Here is a 20,902-nt window from a genome sequence, read left to right on the forward strand (position 1 = left end):
TTTTACCCTCTGCCATGTGCTTTCTGATTAGAATCTTGGCTACCGGAACACTCATCTTCTCTGTGCTCTGTAGATCATCCAAAATTAAGAAGGGAGAAGAGGCAACCACTCAGTGGAAACACATGATGCTCACTAGGAGGAAGTCGGAGGAAGGGTAATTTTAAAACTCACACAAGTATTTATTAAAGTGTGCATTGTCATGGAATTCAAACTGAATTTCACCTTTTAGGAAAAAAAAAATAGCCAAAGTGAATATATAGCTGATTTGGAGAATGTTTACAATTAGGCTATATTGGCCTTAAATTCTAAATTTACTTTGAATCTGTACACTTAATTTGCTTGTGCATTAAGTACATAAAGTTTCTTCTTTATATGCAAAGTATTTTCCTGAGAATAAATTACGTATATAAGAAATAGCTGTCCACATAGTTTCTTCGAATTTTTGAGATTGTGTAGTAAACATATGCTCTATAAATTTAATGGACCACTATAGGCACCCAGACCACTTCAGCTTAATGAAGTGGTCTGGGTGCCAGGTCCAGCTAGGATTAACCCTTTCTTCTATAAGTTTCAGGGAAACTGCTATGTTTATAATAGGGTTAATCCAGCCTCTCATTGACAGCCGCTAGAGGCGCTTCCGCGCGTCTCACTGTGATTTTCACAGTGAGAAGATGCCAGCGTCCATAGGAAAGCATTGAGAATGCTTTCCTATGAGACTGGCTGAATACGGCTCCTGCCGCGTATGCGCATTCAGCCGATGACGGAGATATGGAGGAGGAGAGGAGGAGGAGAGTTCCCCGAGCGGCGCTGGAGAAAAAGGTAAATTAACCGCTTACACCCCCTAGAGCCCGGCGGGCACCCTCAGGGCACTATAGTGGTCCTTTAATGAACACTCCAAGAACCATAATTACCATGTAGTAGTTCTGGTGTCAGGAGTGCCCACGCAGTCTACCAAGGTAAGCAGGTAAACGGTTTGACAACTTAACAAGCTTCTTTTCTCAGCTGACCTCTCAGGTAATAAGCTGCCGCTGTGCATGCTGGGAGGGCGCCAGGGCATTCTTGACACCATAAACAACAACAACAAGCTATAGTGTGTTCCTTTAACAATTTTAGTGAAATATTAGTCGACTAAAATTTTTGAGATTTAGCCGACTAAAACTAAAACAATTCAGATGACTAAAATACGACTAAAACTAAAATGGCTTTTTAGTCAAAATTAACACGGCACAAAGGGACTGTAGAAGGGGCAAAAGAGACAGACCAGGGTTTGAGAGAGACACCTAGAGCGGCTGGGAGGACACAAAGAGACACAGAGGGGCTGGGGAAGGGGCAAAAGTGACAGAGGCTTTAGCTAACCCCTTAAGGAGACATGACGGAAATATTCCGTCATGATTCCCTTTTATTCCAGAAGTTGTGTCCTTATGAGGCTAAACCCATTAGATTTTAGTTGTGTTGACTAAACTCTACTGGGGACTTAGTCGACTAAAACTAGACTAAAACGAAAACAATTCAGATGACTAAAATACGACTAAAACTAAAATGGCTTTTTAGCCAAAAGACTATGACTAAAAATAAATTAAAATTTGACGACAAAATTAACACTGTTCCAGACAAATAAATTGTAACTCAATCCCCTTAATGTGTTTGATCTAACTCCCTTGATACAAATTAGGGGAATTGCAACCTTTACCCAAGGTACCCCAATGCTACCTGCAAACCCCCCGTATCCTATTTAAATATACCTTCGTCCTAAATTGCCCAACCCTACTTGTACCTTAGTGCCATTTTTTTATAGCAGCAATATACAGCTGGCACCCATTTGGCTAAATGCAGTTTCAATTGAGTCAGTTTTTTTTTCAGGCAAGCAGGAATGAATTGACCTGAATGAAATTGTCCGGATTTGCTAAGCGGTGTGAGTAAAGATGAGTAAGATAAAGGTAGGTTTGGGCCAGTTTGTTCCCTATCCTGGAATAGTGGAGCCCGTACAGAGCACTCTACAAAGCATAGATGAAAAGGATGAGTGGGGCTGGATCAGTGTGGATTTGTGGATTAGTGGCAGAAAATTACCAATTGAAAAATTAGCTCAAATCTCAGTTTATTATTGCGTCCTCTTATGTGATGTTTAAGGCTCTGTCCCTTACACTTAAAGAATTGCATAATCTTAATGAGTTTAAGAGGATAACGTTTTACCCTGCAGCAATTTATAATAAGGCCGAAAAAACACTGTAGTATCCTCATGATAAAATGGAAAACCGCAGGCTTCTGGGGTTTATTCACTAAGCTGCTACATTTCAGATAAAATAGCCAAATTGGGGAAAAAAAATAACCAACTTAGTCAAGAGAGAAAAAAAACAACAAGACCTACATTGTGCAATTTGGATACCACTACACTACCCGATCACTGCTTAGTGAATACTCCTCTTGGTACATAGTAGTTTTTAGTCCAGACAGCTGGTCTGGGTCGCCCTCACTGGGCCTCTGCCCCTAAATTAAACAATGATCTTATTATTTCACATCACTGGCAAAGGGAGCGGGGGTGTTGGGAACCAGAGACACACAACAATATAAAGTATTTCATGTACATTATTAGAGAGTGTTGCTTTTCCTATCATGTTTATCTTACTATTAGAGCCGTGTATACGTCTAATGCTGTGGATACATACAGATCAAGATGTCTAACTTCTTTGATATTTAATAGTTTATATGTAGACAACAAAAATTCCCATAAATCTCTCTGCAAGAAAGGAATGGCTCGTTCCCACGGAGTGTCAGGAAATGTTAGGCCACATATAATTTTAGGGGGCCCACCAGTGCAAGTGCTTATTTCTCCTTATAAAATAGATTAACTTGTCTTCTGTTTTCGTAAATAGAACCCAATTCAATGTCCTCTGATGTTATAAGTCAACGTTTGATGTTGTTTATTTTCTGATGTTATAAGTCAACGTACCGATTAAAATATTCCTATAAATTCACTTGTTTAGGAAAGCATGGTAATTTAAGAGTTAATTTCTCTCTCTATATAAAATTCCACCCCGACTCGTCTATGACATGCATCCTTTGCATACCATAAAACTTATATATACTTTATATTGTTAGTGCCCCAATCAGTCTTCCCTTATACTGCACTTTAACCTCTCGTATAATTAGAGCTCTCTTCGTTTTAGACTGTATGTTCATTTGATCAGGAAGCTCACAACTGCCTTTTACATATGCCATGCTTATCTTAGTTTATGCGTTGGAGTTTCAAAAAACTAATAATTGAGAAAGTTAATGCAATTTCTTTACATTACGCATATGTAAACGGTAAACTCCTTTGTATTTTCTCATGTTTACCCCATTCTTCAATCACCTTTGGATATCTTACACTATATAATACCTTGGTTTATAGCTGTAATTGTGCTTTAATAACTCAGGGAATTGTCTGGTTCCCGCACTGATGACAATCCCTATTCTTTATCATCAGACTGATTATGACAAGTTGAGTCTCACTTTATTAAATATTTGTACATCATCTGTCTTTATTGCCTCCACTCTGCTCAGGGGAGGGCTGGCAGGGGCGCACTAGCATAGAGAGTAGGCTGCTGCCTCACAGCACAGTACTAAATATATTTGGTAATTATATTATTATTATTATTATTTATAAATCGCCAACAAACTCTGTAGCGCTGTACAATAGAGTCTTTGTTTTTTTTCATTTATCGTAGTATTAATATTACAATTAATATAAAATGAAGCGAGGAAGTGGAGCTTGCTGAGACAGTGTGCTGATTTGGCCTTTAATTGGGCTGGTTGTTTGCAGCCCTCCTCTGACTCTGCTACAGTCTATCTCTTCTTATTAGCTCTTGTGTATTCCAAGTCCTTTGTCAAAACAGTGCCATCGTTGGCACAGAGGTAGGGAATTATGGGATTGGAAGTCCTGTTTAGTCATCTGCAAAGTAATCTTTCCCTAATCTTATTCAGTAAACCATGAAGAATATTGTGTATTGTAACCTTCCAAACTGTGATAGTAAACATACATATGAGATAAGCATAGGGGTATCATGGAAATAAAGACAGTAGGGCCAGGATTCTGGGACTTGTAAAAATGTGCACACAGTGTGGGTCAAGCAGTCCTTATCTCACCAGGGGCCAAACTGTTCTTATCTCTATATGGGCCCAGAAGGTCCTATCTCTATAGGAGTCACGGTACTTTTATCTGCCAGTGTCCCCTAGACTAACTTCATAGTTAACCCCAATGCACCAACACAGGCTGCAGGCTTACAGCAGCTATATCTGTTGCTCTCACAGCTGTGACAAGCAGGGACGTGTACCATCTGGCACAGCAGCTGCTCTGGTGAACAATCAGCATTCTTATCCCATCTGGCTGAGGATGATAGCAGCTGCAGGTCACTGGATTTACAGATGTTTCAAAGGCTGGCTTAGAGTGATGGGAAAATAATAGGTGACGTTCCAAAGTGTATGGGATAATAGAATACATACCAAGGCAACTTCTGCAAGAGTACAATATATTTCTGTGTACTGAGTGTGATGGGAGCTGTAGTGGGGAACAGGTGTTGTGAAAGAGCTGTTTATTTATTTCTGTAATCCCTGCTGATAACTGTTTATTTTATCTGCCAACTGGAAGATGAGCTGTGGGCTGTGTGGGTGTGGAGGGTGTGATGTGATCTGAAATGGGTCACCCTGGCTGTGTGGGTGGGTGTGTTTGTGATTACCATGGCAACAGGCCCTTTAAATCGTAATAGTTCCAAAAGTCAAATTCCAGCATGATGTCACCCAAAGAGAAATGAGTAAACTACTTGTGATTTCCTAGCCTGATTCCTGCTATCTTATTTATAGAAAGAAACCCATCCATTCTGTGTCAGAGTCTGTGACACACCCAGCATCCCAGCCTAAAGGGGCGTCCCTCCTGGTCTCACTTGGAGCCTCTAACCTCAAATAACTCAGTTTGGGCACTGGGGATATACACACTCACAGCCTGGATCTGCTGCTGCCTTGGCTGTCTATAACTAGAACTCTGGTGGAGACTCACTTACCCCCTTGGAAACTTGCACTAAGTAAGTCTTTAATAGAATGTTTTATCTTCACCATCTCATCTTCAAGATTATCTGCCTTCTGATCTAACAGATCTGGGGGAGAGGGAGGGGGGGGGGGATTGAAGAATTGTATTTTATTTTATTTTATTTATTTTTTGTAACATCCAGGTGGGGGAAAAAAAATGCAATTTTTCCAAATGGATTCACTAAATATTTACACTGTGTCTGTGCTGGTTCTAACGTGTCTGCTGTTGTTACATGTAACTCTAGAGATATTGCAGAACATACATCGATTGGCCCATTGAATGCTCCTGCATGTCTAAAATCCAAAACATCTTAATCCATTCTCATCTACCCACCTTTTAGCCACATTTCCATTTTGTTTATTTTTTTTAATTCTGTTTACATTGTGCAGAGAGAATATTTTATTATGAGTATAGTGAATAGCTAAAATTATATATATAAAGAAACTAAAAATCTATGGGAAAAAACTAAACTATTATGTAAGGTGGGTTGTTTGTGGTATGTGTACTGCAGATAACGGTAGGTACACACCCATCTCAGTATGGCTTTGTAGCCTCTGTGAACTGTTATAGCTCTGCAGTAAGCAGTAATTCTATTTTAACATGAATCATTATATTTTAATTCGTGTTTTGACATGCTCTGTGTTATTATCTAATATTTCTGTTTAGAATATCTGTATTGCATGTTGGATTTTTTTTTTTTTTTTCCCAACTGAAAATTCATTTTGCATTTAACCTACTTGGCTACAGTGAAAGAATGTCTAGGATTTATCTAACCAGATTCCTGGGAATATTTATACAGAGGTTATGATTTTTGTATTATGTCTAACCACAGGACAGACAGCACACAGCCTGTGATTTAGAAAGTTTGGAATGATGCAATTTGTGTAGAGTCTGCCCTTGCTACATTACACGAGATCAGAGGAAGATTCCTTTAGTTTAGATACATAGAAGGTTTTACAAGATAAATCGTTATAAATGGGGAATAGTATTAATCAATGCTTGCAGATTTACTTAGAAAGGTTATCAAAGCTTATTTTCTTCATAGATCTTCACTGAAGTTGTTGCTTTATAGCCTTGCAGAATTAGTGTCTATATACCCCAAATCCCCCCCCCCCCCCTTCTTAAGGTATTTTTTTCTTGTGATCTTAGTGTCCAATTTCAGACAGACTGCACCCTTTCAGGAACCCAGACACAGCCCTGGTGGTTTCCATAGACCCAGCTTAATTCTTACATTCTTATCAATCCCATATGTGATTCTTCAAAATAAAGTTCAGAAAGCAGTAGTTGTTCAGCAGATGGCAGCTCCTGTGGTGGACATTCTGGGTGTGTTAAGGGGGGAGGTGAATTATTATTATTATTTTATTTTTTTTGCTTTTGAAAAAAGTAACATTTATATATTCTGTAAGGTTATCCCAGTAACGTGTGGTGGAAGAGGCCAGGTAGGCATTTTGCCAAAGGAAAAAAAAGTGTGACTAACCAATTGAGTGCCACTAAGGATAACATGTGTGTTACAGAGAACACCATTACCCTTGTGTCTCAGAAAAATACTGATGTTTAAGGGCAACACAGACATTTTAAGGGGATCGATCTACACCAGCCTAAACTGTAAGGTTGTGCTAAGTCATACAACTCCAAAACTGAAGAGAGAAAAAAAAAATAGAAAATAATACATTTTGTAGAAACATAACACAGGTTTAAGTAGACTAATGATAAAACAAATTGTAAATGAATAACAAACAACAAAATAATCAGATCAAGATAAGAACTAGAGAGGGTGTAGATTTCAGCCAATCTGCCTCTTAACGGGTTAAATAAAATGAAATCCATTCTTATTAAATAAAAAAAATAAATAAACACGTTTCAACTCCTATAGCCTGATGGCCAGGCTCCCCCTACCGTCCAATGAAAGTTGATCATGCGCTGACACACCCTTGTCTGAATCTAGTCTAACAGTCCCAAGCCTCTACTTTACTCTGGGAGTTCTGCTTGGAGGAATAAGGTCGAGAAAAGGGGACATATTGTATTAAAAGTGGGATTTATTTATTTTTTATCCTCTTTAGGAATCCTCAAAGACTTGATTGAAGATGCTTGTATTACTCCTTGGAATCATTATTCTGCACATTGCAGTCCTGGTCCTGTTGTTTGTATCTACTATAGTTAGTGTAAGTATAATGTTTGTAAATAAACTGCTAGAACACTCAGTGTATCTGTAAACCATAGCAACTATATGACTTTATATATTTTTATTTAAGAGCTTGTTGCATTTTTAAAAAATATTATTTTTGCTCTGTGGATTTTATTAATTGTTCATGGTGACATGAGTACTGTAAGTTTTAGACCAAATTAGTCAAATTAGAAATTATGTCTGTTACATTTTCTATTTTGGATATTTCTCCTAAAAACTTGGGATTCCTTTGTTAATTTTCCATAGTTGATAATCCAGACCATAACGTGTTTCTAGATTAGATTATTTCATTAACAGCTGGAAAGGTTAGAATAAGAGAGAGAGAGACAGTGTGTGTGTGTGTTTCTGTGTGTGTGTGTGTGTGTGTGTGTGTTTGAGCTGTCATGAAGCAACATTATACATTTATGGTTTTTAGGTTTTAAGGAAATTTAGGAATGATTAGAGTTCTGTAATTAGAAAGATGATGGCTCACTTGGTTAATGTACCAATTGTGACCTCAAAATCCTAGCATTCCTAGGTCGATAACTTGCATAGCATTGTGTAAGAAATATCTCAGAGCTTCCTTTGTGGAATACAAACTTTGATTATGTTTACAATGCTAGCTATAGTGTTTTAGCTCTTGATACATTCTGGAGTAATTCACAACCTTAAATCTGGCCTTTTTCATGCTTTTACCTGTAGAACAAAAATGTACGTGTCTGGTTTTGTTGTTTTGTCTTTTGTCACAAGCGACAAATATATTATTTATAACTATGTATAAGCAAAGAAAAAAAAAACAGTTCATAATTTTTTTTCGACATAACCGTAGTTCAGTAACTGGTCGTAAATAATTTATACGACGCAGTCATGTTAATGTATTTTCCAGATGAACGTTTAAACAGAATCACATTGTGCTGTGAGGTGTCGGTTGAACATATGGCTAAACGTAGTTTTTCTCAAGGAAAAAAAAAAGCCAGAGTGCGTTTTCAGTTGATACCTTGGAAGGGAGAAAATAGAGCAGCATAGGCTACATCTGTGAATGGGTTTATCATAGGTTTGCAAGCTTTGAACACTCCCAAAATCCATGCAACCTCTGGGAGAGGAGACAGTGGGCACTATAATGTTTTTACCATGCAGAGGGCTGGGGCGGAGGGGAATACTCCCTGTTAACCCCTTTGCACCTGCAGCAAATGGCTTCACTTGTATTTGAAAATGAGAATGATCCCGGTGATATCCTGTTTATTCTACATGTAGAATAAAACCCACATTGATTGATGTTGTCAAATGAGCCAGGATAGTTTTTAATTAAAGAGCTGCTTATTGAGGCCTACTGGCTAAAGTAAATTTGGTGTGGGCGGCAAAAAAACAGACTTAGCCAATGTCTGCTCTGCAGTTAAATTAATGTGTGTGTATAAATGCTGGGGATGTTAGTGTTAACACAGTCCAGTTGAAATGTTTGTTTGTTGACGTGCACCGAATGACTGTTTGTGAATACCAAACGCATCTGTCATCAGGTTGCCCGTTGCCAAGTGTGTGCTTTTTGTATACATACAGCCTAATATGTACAAAGGATATACAGAGAGATAAAGTACCTGGAGTGTCAACGTAAGCCTAGTCTTGTTCTTGGTGTAGACTTGCTGATCACCCTCGGAGTCTCAGCCCATATTTACTCCATAGTATTAAGGGAAATATTTCCTATTGCATCTCTCTCTGACGTGTAATTGCCAGTGGAAGCCGTCTGATAATGAGGGATAATGTGTTCCTGCTTGGTGGATCTTAGGGTGGGGCAGTCTAAGGGCACCTTCCGCTTGTTACAGTTGGCAGTGCCATATGGCATTGTGCTTGTGCCCTCTTGGGTAGCTTAAAGGTCAATGACCATACAATAGAAAAGGATGGGTTATTCCTAACCTTATACATTTGCCAGGTATGCAACATTCTGCCCACCATCTCTGCAAGTCCACCCTCACATTGGAAATGGAGTTATTTGCTAGTCACGATACCTTAAAATAGAGACACCATACAATATTTTGGTAGCCCACATAAAAGCATGGTACTTGGGTATTGTTATTAGACTGCTGGGATTTCAGAGTCATACCTGGTCCGGCTGTGTACTGCAGCATGAAAGGGCCTCTCGTTTGTTGTGTTCTCCTAACTCTTTGGACCTTCTTCTTCCTTTACCAGAGCTGGTTGGTGGGCAACAACTACTCAGCGGACCTTTGGCAGAACTGCAGTGGGACAGCGACTAGCACCTGGCAGTGTCTGTCAGCCTCCAACAATGGTGAGTGATTAGTGATGGGGCTGGCCGACTATCCCAACATTTCCAGTTAAGGTGTTGGGTTCCATTGCAAGTGGTCCCATAGCGATAGAGGTTGAGGAAAGAATCAAGTCAAGTGCATCAAATACACTGTTTCACACATCCCTGCATCTGCTGTTGATCCAACAGAAGAAAGTTAGTTTGAACATAAAAGACACTAGAAAAATAAAGTTCGACCTTTATAATTCGCCTTGTTTGTTGATCCAGAAAAAGCAGTAAACTATTTTAACACCAACCAAACCTCTAGGTCTCGAAGGAATAAAATACATCTTCGAGACTCCCAGGGTAATGGGATCGTTTGTGTGTTTGTGGGTTTAGTCCCAGCCTCCTTCTCTGGCACCTTGTTTTACTGTCAGTTCTTTGACACAAGAGTAAGGGCATGCACCACAAGAATGTCCTCTTGGGAGCCGGTGAACAGTTAAGCACTCTGGAGTTTATTTCAACTGCCTGCCCTTTCAGATTCATAAACATAACTTGGATAAATATAGTTATAGTGCAGTTACTTTCAGCTTGGCTCTCGTGTTTCAGAGGCCTGACGATCCCTTTATCACATCTGGTTTCTGGGTGGTAATGTATCATGGCAGCTCCTTGTGTCCAAGCTCCCCCTTGTGTTTAAACAGTGTACATGCAGCTCAATTAAACTCACATTGACAGAGATACACTTGTCATTCAACTGTAGGCTCAAATAATGTGATAAACAAAGAATCTTAGAAGAAAATAGTATATAATATGTTTTAGCTGTCTGTTTTTTGCTACATGAGGACAAATTAGATGACGTAGAGATCCTGAAAGATATCGACTTGTAGGATCCTCTCTTATACAAATTCTGCCCAATGAGTCCTGTTGAAAGATACCATGCCAAGCCAAGGAAGCTCTCAACTGTTTAATTATACCCACAATATCGGAGTTTCACTTAACTGTGAGCTCAGAAATGTTCACTGTTAAAATGTAGAACTGACGCCAGAATATCAAGGGTTTGAAATAAATTCGAATTTGCACAATCAGTTCAGCTTGTCATACTGTTCAGTTAATAATCATTGGGCTCTGATACCCATCGATGACTTTTATAATTTAAGAATGAGTACAAGCACCTTCCGTAGGAATTTCAAAACGTCACCTTGTTACTTGACCCCAGGTGTTAGGACGTGACCCCTTTCCAATGCTGATGGGCCATTAATCAGTTTAGAACCAGTGTATTTTTTAGGAGTAATATGGCAACAATGAAATCTACAGGGTTTGCAACATATCGCTAGGTGTCTGGTGGCTGTACATGAGATCCATAGGGAGGCAGTAGAGAGATCCTCTATGTTCTATGTCTCAGCTTTCCAAAACTAAAAAGTATCAACCAGTACACCCATCCTTATACCCTCCGATACGCTTTCGATACTTTTAACATGAGAAATTAGGATTTTAGTGTTATTGTGGGGCTGGCTTGACAGGTGTCCCTTGTGAAGTGAAGTTTTCAAGAGAGACTCCTCTCAAAGTAAAGAGAGATCAAAATGTCTCTTTACTTTGACGATTTTATTTTTCTAATTTAGAATGTCTTGTGTGTTTTAATGCATTAGACTTCTCTGTAGGAATGACACTGTGTGTTTAAAACCGTAGTTTAGAAAAAGCAATCAAACAGAAATCAGTTGGTTCTGGGGTTACAATAAAGAAACTGAATAGTCCCGCCTATTGGTCACACCTCCAGATATAACCTCTAAAAACACACTTGGTTCCGTTTGGTAATTTAAACGTTGTGAGATTTAGTGGGGCCTGGAGACGCAATCATGCCATGGGCAGGCACAAATACTGCTATGCATTGAATTATGGGAATGCACCCCACATATTGACACAGAAGATGTTAAAGCCTTTTGCCAAGCCAACAGGGTATAGTTATCTCTCTATCTATATACCTTTTGGTCACAGTATCCTTTGCCAAAATTATTTAGCTTGTGAACACAGTTTAATGTGTTTTAAATGTAAATTGAAATTATGTGGGAATGGTAGCTCCCTTAAAATTAAAAAGACACTATAGTCACCAGAACAACTACAGCTTATTAGTAGCGGTTCTTGTGAGTATAGTCAGTGCCTGCAGCCTTTTTACAGTAAACATTGCCTTTTCTGGGAAAAGGCTGTGTTTCATTGGAGCCTATAAAACACCTCTAGTGGCCACTTCTCAGATGGGAAAGCATTGGATTGACTGAGATTATCAATTCTGATGATGTTAGCCAAGGCGGCGGGGCCAGCGTCGGCAGACCTGCAAAGTGCTGGAAATAAGGCGTTTGTGTTCCTGACCCTATATTGTTCTTTTAAGGGTGTTGAAAATCACCTATGGCCTTGAGGAGGATTATAGTAATCGTAGTCCAGTATTATCTGCAGTTTGGCACTCCTTCTCTAAATGTCCAGCTCAAGTTTCAGTGAATATTCTCTTGCTAGGCGAGAATTGAATTCTTGGTAGTTCTCAAACAAACACTTCTTGGTACTTCTTGAACAAACACTACCCTAAACTCTGTGAAGTATATTTTACAAAGACCGTAACTGTATAAAATAAATAAATATTTAAATAATAGCAGACTGAGATAATGAATAACGGGGAGTGTATCTTCCAAGCCTCTAAAAGGTTATTTTAAGGTGTATACAGCCAGCAGACAAGAGAATGAGAGATGTTTGCACTCTTTATTTGCGTTGCCCTCATACCTTAGGCCAGGCTAAGATCCGCACCCTGTCTAAGGGTGCATTAAACCAGGAAGAGAAACAATACAAATGGAATAATAAAGAATGCTGACTGATGGGTCTTGAGAACGTTCTTTGGACTCAAATGATCTTATGAGTGAGCCACAAGATTATAGGAAGCTGTATTAACTTGACTTGTGCTAGCTACTAGGTACATGGGTATTACTGGAATTTTCAGGCTCAGAAACAATTGACTCAAGGATTGGGTGACGGTACGGACTTCTGTAGCTCCCTGAGTGCCAAGCTGGTCAGCAACTGAATATAAAAATTTTGTCATATATACGCATGTTCACAGATCATCTACAACCCTGAAAAATCTCATAAGCCAAACGATTACCTAAAATTGTAGGCTTCAAAATGAAGAAAGAAAAAAAAAAATTCTGTTAGTATATTCATGAAAGGTCTTTTACAATTTATAGTTGAAAAGTTAGTTAATGTGACCCTGGAACACCCATTCTCTTAATAGATACCAAGATTAAAGTACAGACCAATGCCAGGAACTCTCAGACAGCCAGTATAATGGAAAAATGAGGCCCCAGCAATTAGCTAGATGCTCAGATACTAAATAATTCAAGGGTTGTGTTTCTATTACACAGGGATTTTCTGAGTATTCTGCCAATGAGATTATTAACAAGACCATTCACAAGGCAGTTATAGAATAAAAGCATTGCTAAATGGATTTGACTAGTTGATCTACAGGTAGCGAGAGGGTGTACATGGGATATTTAGTTTTTATTTTATTTATGTTTTACCCAAGAAAAGAATGCATGTGTATTATGATATCAAAAAAATAAAAAATAAAAAACACTTGCCAGAACCAAAGGAAATAGACATAGTTAGTACAAATATAGTACATAGTTCTAAAAAAAAAAAAAAAAGAAAATAGTACATAGTTCACAGATTTATAGAAGGGATCCGTGGAGATTCTTACAAACTAATTTCCTTCAAAGTCCATCAAAAATGTAAGAAGGAAAACAAGTGTCAGGTAATCGAAATACAATCCTCTGCAGTCCATGTCATTACTCTTGAGATATTCCTTCAACGTTCCTTCAAGAACTCAGATCTGGACATTCAAAGAGTTGGTCTTCTAAGCAAGTTCCAGTGCGTACAATCAATACGTTAATTGGAACGGTGTACAATGGACGTAAAAGAACCCAAGAATCACATAATGACCCGATCATCACAATAATCAACACTTCAAACCATTTTAGTACAAATCACTGTTGAGAAACATTCGAATTTCTTCCCATCTTTGCTGAAGGACACTTTACATCATCTTCAGTTGGTTGTTGAGGAAGCAGTGCTTATAGGAGCCATGAATGGGAACAAAATCAGCTGATACAGTGCTGTGAATGCGAATTCCATACGTTAAAGTCTCCAGACAGTATTTGCTATTAGGTTGTGAAGTGTTTCCTCTTATGTAGACTGATCAATATGTGTCTCTCCTTTTACAGAGTGGCTCCAGTCAGTCCAGGCCATGATGATCCTGTCTATTATCTTCAGCGTTCTGTCTCTGTTCCTGTTCTTCTGCCAGCTCTTCACACTGACAAAAGGTGGAAGGTTCTACCTAACGGGACTCTTTCAGGTGCTTGCTGGTAAGTAGCATTATATCCTTCCTTTGTACCCACCCGCCAGTACAAGTTATTAAACTGGTTGGGGTATAAACAGGTGCCAAAAAAATCTAAAGCGATGAGTAGATTGAAATATGGTATTGACTAGATCTGAAGAAAACCAGTTGAATTAGGCAATAGCTTTATGGTAGGTAAATTGAGAAAATACAATTTTGTGCAACGTGCAGATCATTGCATTAATTAAATTTTTGGACCCAAAAAGTGCGTTCCCCAAGAGTGTCACTGCTGAGTGAGTTAAAGAAACTTGCCAAAGTGCTTTATGTGTGAGTGTGCCCTTTTTCATTTGATAAAAGTATGGATTTCATTAGAAATTTGCACTTTTAGAAGTGAGCCATATTACACCTCCCCGAGTTCTATCAGGACAGCCGGCCCTGTTACTTTCTGGTAGCTGTAATACAGCTCATTAAGAAGTCTGTACTAGGGAAGAAGGAAAGGGCTTGCACGAGCTGCGGATACTAGTTCTGCAGCTACTAACCATGATTTTATATAGCCCCCTAGAAAACCTGCAAAACAAATTATATGCAGATTTTCTTTGGAGGTATATTTGCTAAACAATTTTTCCTTTAAGAAAATAATAAAACCTCCACCCTTCTAGTTTACTGTGACTATATTTGTTTTTATGCTAAATGCAGGACGTGATTGTTATAAATATTTTGCTATAAATTTTCCTTTCTGAATGATGTCACTGTTGGAACAGTGAGAAGTGCTTAGGGGCAACACGGTTTAAGTAGAAGACACCCAAGGTTCTATTTTGTACATAAGCTGTTCTGGGAAAAAAAGGGAGTGAATGATATAGTCCATTATCCAGATCGCGGATGTCTGCTATGATGTGTCACATACAGTGCGTCCTTTCCTCCGCTGACAAAACAAAAGGCTGGATCTCCCGGTTATCAGAGGGCAAGAGATTAAAACCTATTCATTACTTGTTTAGAAGAGACTGTGATTTGAGCTCAGGATTACAAGTGTGCCATGCTGTTACATAGCAGGCTGATGACTCACTCTAGTGATGGCTATCCTTGCCACAGTAGATGTTTGTTACGAAGCGTTAATAATAATAATAGTTCCACGAAGACTGGCAGAGTATCGTGGGACATGTAGTTTAGTGATGCGTCATGGGAATCTGCAGTGACCAGCTGAGGCATCACCATTACTAGAGGCTTTTAATAGTATTAGTGTTTGGCCAGTCCAGATTAATTGATTGTTCCCATGCACTGGTGAAGCAGCTTGGAACGGTTGACTCTTACCTTGCTCTGTACTGTTTCCATGGCCCTCCTGACCTGAGTTGGCTTGATAAAGTGTGTTTATACTTCCACATTATCATATCATGTTCATTGGCCATCAGATCACACTTAGCCAATGAATGAATACTGTTCAAAATCTGGTATGAGTTGGTATGATGATGTGGAAGAATGTACTTCCGCCTTGTCAGGCCAAGTCCAACTGGAAGAATTTTGGGCACCTGACAAACTTGGCAAGAGTCAAACTGTTCCTAAATGGTTTGAAAGATTACTAGTGGACAGCACCCGGGGACTTCTGGCACCATAACAACTGGTTATGGTGCCTAGAGTGTCTGTTCAAGGTCTTCAGTTTGGCATCATCACGCACAGCTTTAGATTAGTGGATTGCAGCTATTGCTGCACATGTGCGTAGCATGAGCCCATCAATTCTGAGGAACTTAAAAGAGATCGAGAAGCTGCAGAGAGGAGACACTGAGGCCCATGGCTGGATTACAGGTAAGTTTATTTAATTTTTGATTTGTTTTTATTTTTAATGGAGTCTAAAACAATAAAGGGACATGTGAAGGTTACAAAAATATTCTTGACCTGAGGTTGTTCCATTAAAGAATTGTTTTAGAATTGTGCTAGTGTGCATATATGCACTCTGTTGACATTTCCCAGTCCCTTTAACTAACCAAAACAAAACCTGTAGGTGCCATTGGCAAGGGCTGTATCGAGTGTTTTGTTTTTCGCTGTATCTTGCTGACAGAACCCTTCTTGTCACTAAGTATCGATGTTGGGAAAGTAGGCGCCGCGCATTGGGCGATGTTGAGAAATGACATGGTTTGCAAAATGCCCACGCCTGCACTTTCTACAAGACAATGGCTGCTGTGTAACAGAGGCATTAGTGCCAGGAAATGTAGGTGTCTTGTAGACTAATCCGAACTCGGTTAAAAAGGAACTGAATATGCTACAGAATCCACTGAAACAAAGCTGTTATTATAAAAATCATTCTGCAGTAGGCAAGAAAACAAAAAAACAACTAAACCCAGTGATCTAGAGGGTTACCTCTCAGTGTAACCAAATTACAATGCGTAAAAATGCCTCTTAAAGAAACCTATCACTTCTGTTCTATTTAGTAACCAGAGAGGATGTCACCTGTTATACATGATAACAAAACTGGATTCTTTTTGTTCTGTTTTTTTTAATTAGATTTTTATTAAGGGTTTCAACAATTTTCAGCAAGTTCTGAGGCAAATGAGCAGAGCAAATCTATGCTTAGAACTGGTGTAAAAATCTACGCGAATCTACGTGAACATCTTAGTGGAACAAGACATTAGAACTCAAGACTGCCAGCAGTGAGAGTGGCTTCATGTCTCCCCATAACATTTAGAAATTATGCAGAATTGTTATGGTCCTTTGAGTAGCCCTTTGAAAACTGAAAAGCTGGGTATACGTAGACACAAATAGAGTAGAAGATAATTTATTAATCAGCTGTATAGCTTATAATTGCCAAATCATTAACTTAATTCTTCTTTTCTGCAGGGCTCTGCGTAATGGCTGGTGCCTCCATCTTCACCGTGCGGCACACAGAATGGCAGACGCAGGATGTCACCGGCTATGGGTTTGCTTACATCCTGGCGTGGGTGGCCTTCCCTCTTGCTGCCATCAGTGGCATCATATATATCATCTTAAGAAAACGTGAATAAACACTGGATGAGATGGAAGACGGGGAAGAAAGAAACGCTAATCAAAAAAACAAACAAAAAGTCAAAAGGGGAACCCAGAGAATTGAATTCAAACCTTACATTACCTCCCCTCACCAAAGAGAGAGTGGTGGGGGCAGGTTCCTGTGTTAATTGAAGATGTAAATAGTATCTATGGTTTAAAAACCTATTTATAACACTTTTTACATATATGTACATAGTATTGTTTGCTTATTTTGACCTCCAGCTTCTGTAAGCTAAAAACAAAAAATTTACGCGTCTGCTACAAAATGTTTTTTTTTTGGTGTGGACAGCCATTCTAGAAAGGAAAAAAAAAATACCAAAAAACTCAAAAGTAAGATCCAATTTTCTGTGCCTTACAACAAAATACCAAATACCTACAGTCTTAAATCTCAAGTGATTGTAGCTCGGTGGAGTAAGCCGGAAGGGGGAAGTCACAAGGGACAGAAATGGCTGCCGCAAGTGTGAGAGAGGCATTATGGCACTTCGGCTGTTTTGATGTGAAAAGGGACACTATAATCTATGCTAGTGTTGTTACACAATCTCTGGGTCCGTACTGAGAGAGGATAGGACCCGGGTGTCACTTACAAGGGTATCTAGGCTGTGATCCAGCAGACCAGTTGGTCTGGTGGCATAGCGAGAGAAAGTTACAATACAAAAGCCAGAGAAGAAATGAGGTTTGAGAACATCTTCAGTGTACTGTGCTGACCGCAAGCAGATAGTACTGTCGAACCTATGAAAAGTTAATCTTTTTTGGGAATAGAAGAAGCAAACCATGTTTGATTATTAACATGGGCGAATTTGGGGAAAGCAGTTTGTGGTCAAATGCTATCCCCACCTAGGGGACGATAATATGGTATCAAATACCAAGCATGTTTAAAACATCATAGTTTGTAGCCATAACTTTATACCCTTCCTAATATCATATTTTGCCTTGTGACCTCATAAAATGGCCTATTTTCCCTTTTAAATTTGTCTTTGAGGGGCTTGTACTCTTTGGCACCACAATGACAGTTTATTATCAACCCGATTTGTTACAGATTACAATGTGTAAAAAATAAAAATAAACCCTAAAATTCTCACAATGAAAATGTTTAACTCATTAAATGCCAGAGGTGAGCAGTTGTCTATTTAATAACTGCTCCCCCCCTAGTTCTTAAAGAGTTAAATAAAAGTGCAGTATATATAAATATATATAATTTTTTACCAATGTGCATGTATTATACATATATATACAGAGATATATATATATATCTATCACAAATGAGGTAGCCAAAGTTGTTTACCAATTGTTTTGTTTCTGAAAAAAGGCAAAAAAATAAAAAAACTAAAAAAAAAATGACAAAGTTTAAATAGAGCAGTCTGATGTATTAATTGTAAATTAGTTACAAGTAGTTCCTTAAAATGGCGGCTAAAAAAGAAAAAAACCAAAGTGGTGCTATAATTAACTTTTGAACCATTCCTTATATTTTAACCTCTGTATAACTTCTGATCCAATAACACTTATTTTTTTGAGAATAAAACTTTGAAAACTCTGCATTGTCGGCTAAAACGAGTTCTATGTGAATATTTAATAAACAAAAATATGGCTGCTTAGAAGTGCGTGTTGCGTTTAATGTAGATGTGGTGGTTGTGGCTACAATTTGATTGGATGCTTGTGGTGGTCACATGATGTTGGCCCAATAATGCTGCTTGGCTGTCTCTATGGCATACTTAAAGGGACACTATAGTCACCAGAACAACTACAGCTTAGTGTATTTGTTCTGATGAGTAGAATCATTACCTTCAGGCTTTTTGCTGTAAACACTGCTTGTTTCAGAGAAAATGCAGTGTTTACATTACAGCCTAGTGATAACTTCACTGGCCACTCCTCAGATGGCTGTTAGAGATCCTTCCTGGGTCATGGCTGACTAAAATGCATCTAAACATTCAGTGTCTCCACCCTCTGCATGCAGACATTGAACTTTCCTCATAGAGATTCATTGATTCAATTCATCTCTATGAGGAGATGCTGATTGTCCAGGGCTGTGTTTGAATTGTGCTGGCTCTGCCCCTGATCTGCCTCTTTGTCAGTCTCAGCCAATCCTATGGGGAAGCACTGTGATTGGATCAGGCTACCACTTCTGCTGATGTCAGCAGGCAGTGGGTAGATCTAAAGGAAACAGGGTCAAAGTATGCAGCTGCAGACTTGAATACAAGTAACATGTTACTATATTTAGGGAGGCATGAGGGGACCAGGGTGGCTAGATGGTGGTTTTACAGGAATACATGTTTGTATATAGTGCTCCTTTAAGACTTAAGATCCCGATTATTTAAAGCAGTTTAAACAGCAGACTGATTTAAAGGAACACGCCAAACCCGTAAAGCATGACTGCTTGCAAAACTTTACATAAAAAGGGTAAAAATATAGCCCTGCTGAAATGAGCTTACAATCTAGAGCATGGGTCGTCAACCTGGTCCCTACCGCCCACTAGTGGGCGTTTTAGGATTTCAGGTGGGCGGTAGGGATTTCCAGGTTTTGACGACCGGGCGGGCGGGTGCGAGCCGGCGGTACCCCTGCGACTGGGTACCGCCGTGACAAATTGCGGCTCCGGCCCGCGCGGCAAACCGCCGGGGCCGCATATGGAGGGGTCCATCGGGTGGCCCATGCTGTCAGGGCCACCCGATGGATGTGGATTGTAAGGGGGCCCGGTCAGCGCTGGGCGCTTTAACAGCGCGACCGGGCCCCCTGTGATGACATCGCAGAGCTGGGAGGAAGTGACTGCACATCACTCCTCCCAGCTAACCCTGAGAGCCGCGCGGGAGGAAGACCAGGGAGTCAGAGTGGGAACTCTGACTCCCATCCACCTGAGCCACCACTGGACCCCAGGGAAAGTCACCCTCCTGAATCTAAAAGGTAGGAAACAGGAGGGTGACTTAAATATAATGTGTGTGTGTGTGTGTGTCTTTGTATGTATGTCTTGTGTGTGTGTGTGTGTGTGTGTCTGTATATATGTGTGTCTTGTGTGTGTGTATGTATGTGTGACTGTCTGTTGGTATGTGTGTCTTGTGTGTGTCTGTATGTATGTGTCTTGTGTGTTCCTGTATGTGTCGTGTGTGTTCCTGTATGTGTCGTGTGTGTCTTGTGTATGTGTATGTGTGTGTGTATGTATGTATGTGTGTGTATGTATGTGTCGTGTGTGTCTGTATGTGTCGTGTGTGTGTTTGTGTCTGTATGTGTGTTTGTGTCTGTATGTGTGTTGTGTGTGTGTGTGTGTGTATGTATGTGTCGTGTGTGTATGTATGTGTCGTGTGTGTATGTATGTACGTACGTGTGTGTGTGTCGTGTGTGTCTGTATGTGTTGTGTGTGTCTGTATGTGTCGTGTGTGTCTGTATGTGTCGTGTGTGTGTGTGTATGTATGTGTCGTGTGTGTCTGTATGTATGTGTGTGTGTATGTATGTGTGTCGTGTGTGTGTGTCGTGTGTGTCTGTATGTGTCGTGTGTGTCTGTATGTGTCGTGTATGTATGTGTCGTGTGTGTGTGTGTGTGTATGTATATGTCGTGTGTGTGTATCTATGTGTCTGTATTTGTGTATCTATGTGTCTGTATTTGTGTCTGTATGTGTGTCTGTATGTGTGTTGTGTGTGTGTGTATGTATGTCGTGTGTGTGTGTATGTGTTGTGTGTGTGTGTATGTATGTGTCGTGTGTGTGTATGTATGTGTCGTGTGTGTGTATGTATGTGTCGTGTGTGTGTGTATGTGTCGTGTGTGTGTGTATGTGTCGTGTGTGTGTGTATGTGTGTGTCGTGTGTGTGTATGTATGTGTGTCGTGTGTGTGTCTGTATGTGTGTCTGTATGTGTGTCTTGTACGTGTGTCTTGTACGTGTGTCTGTCTGTTATAGTGGACTATATAGTAAGTGGGCTACCTAGCTCAGCCTTCCTACTGGGCATTGCTACAAGGAAGGTTAAAAAATAGAAAAAAGGGGGGGAAAAAGGTGGGGAGGGGAATTGAGGAGGGAGAGGAGATGAGCTGACGCACAAGAAAAATCATAGAGAGATAATATGAGAAATCATATTATGCGCAAACAGAG

General features: G+C 39.6%; 1 protein-coding gene across 1 annotated transcript in view; it reads left to right on the forward strand.

The window, feature by feature from the left end:
* Positions 1–18,369, forward strand: part of PMP22 (peripheral myelin protein 22) — a 423,464-nt gene extending 405,095 nt beyond the window's left edge. The window contains exons 2-6 of the mRNA XM_063456042.1: positions 5,036–5,054; positions 7,120–7,221; positions 9,405–9,501; positions 13,710–13,850; positions 16,649–18,369. Of these exons, the coding sequence (XP_063312112.1) occupies positions 7,144–7,221; positions 9,405–9,501; positions 13,710–13,850; positions 16,649–16,812 (480 nt within the window). The 5' untranslated portion in view covers positions 5,036–5,054; positions 7,120–7,143 and the 3' untranslated portion in view covers positions 16,813–18,369. The remainder of the gene's footprint in view (positions 1–5,035; positions 5,055–7,119; positions 7,222–9,404; positions 9,502–13,709; positions 13,851–16,648) is intronic.
* Positions 18,370–20,902: the final 2,533 nt, after the last annotated feature.

This window comes from Pelobates fuscus, chromosome 5 (assembly GCF_036172605.1).
Source record: "Pelobates fuscus isolate aPelFus1 chromosome 5, aPelFus1.pri, whole genome shotgun sequence".
Lineage (NCBI taxonomy): Eukaryota > Metazoa > Chordata > Amphibia > Anura > Pelobatidae > Pelobates > Pelobates fuscus.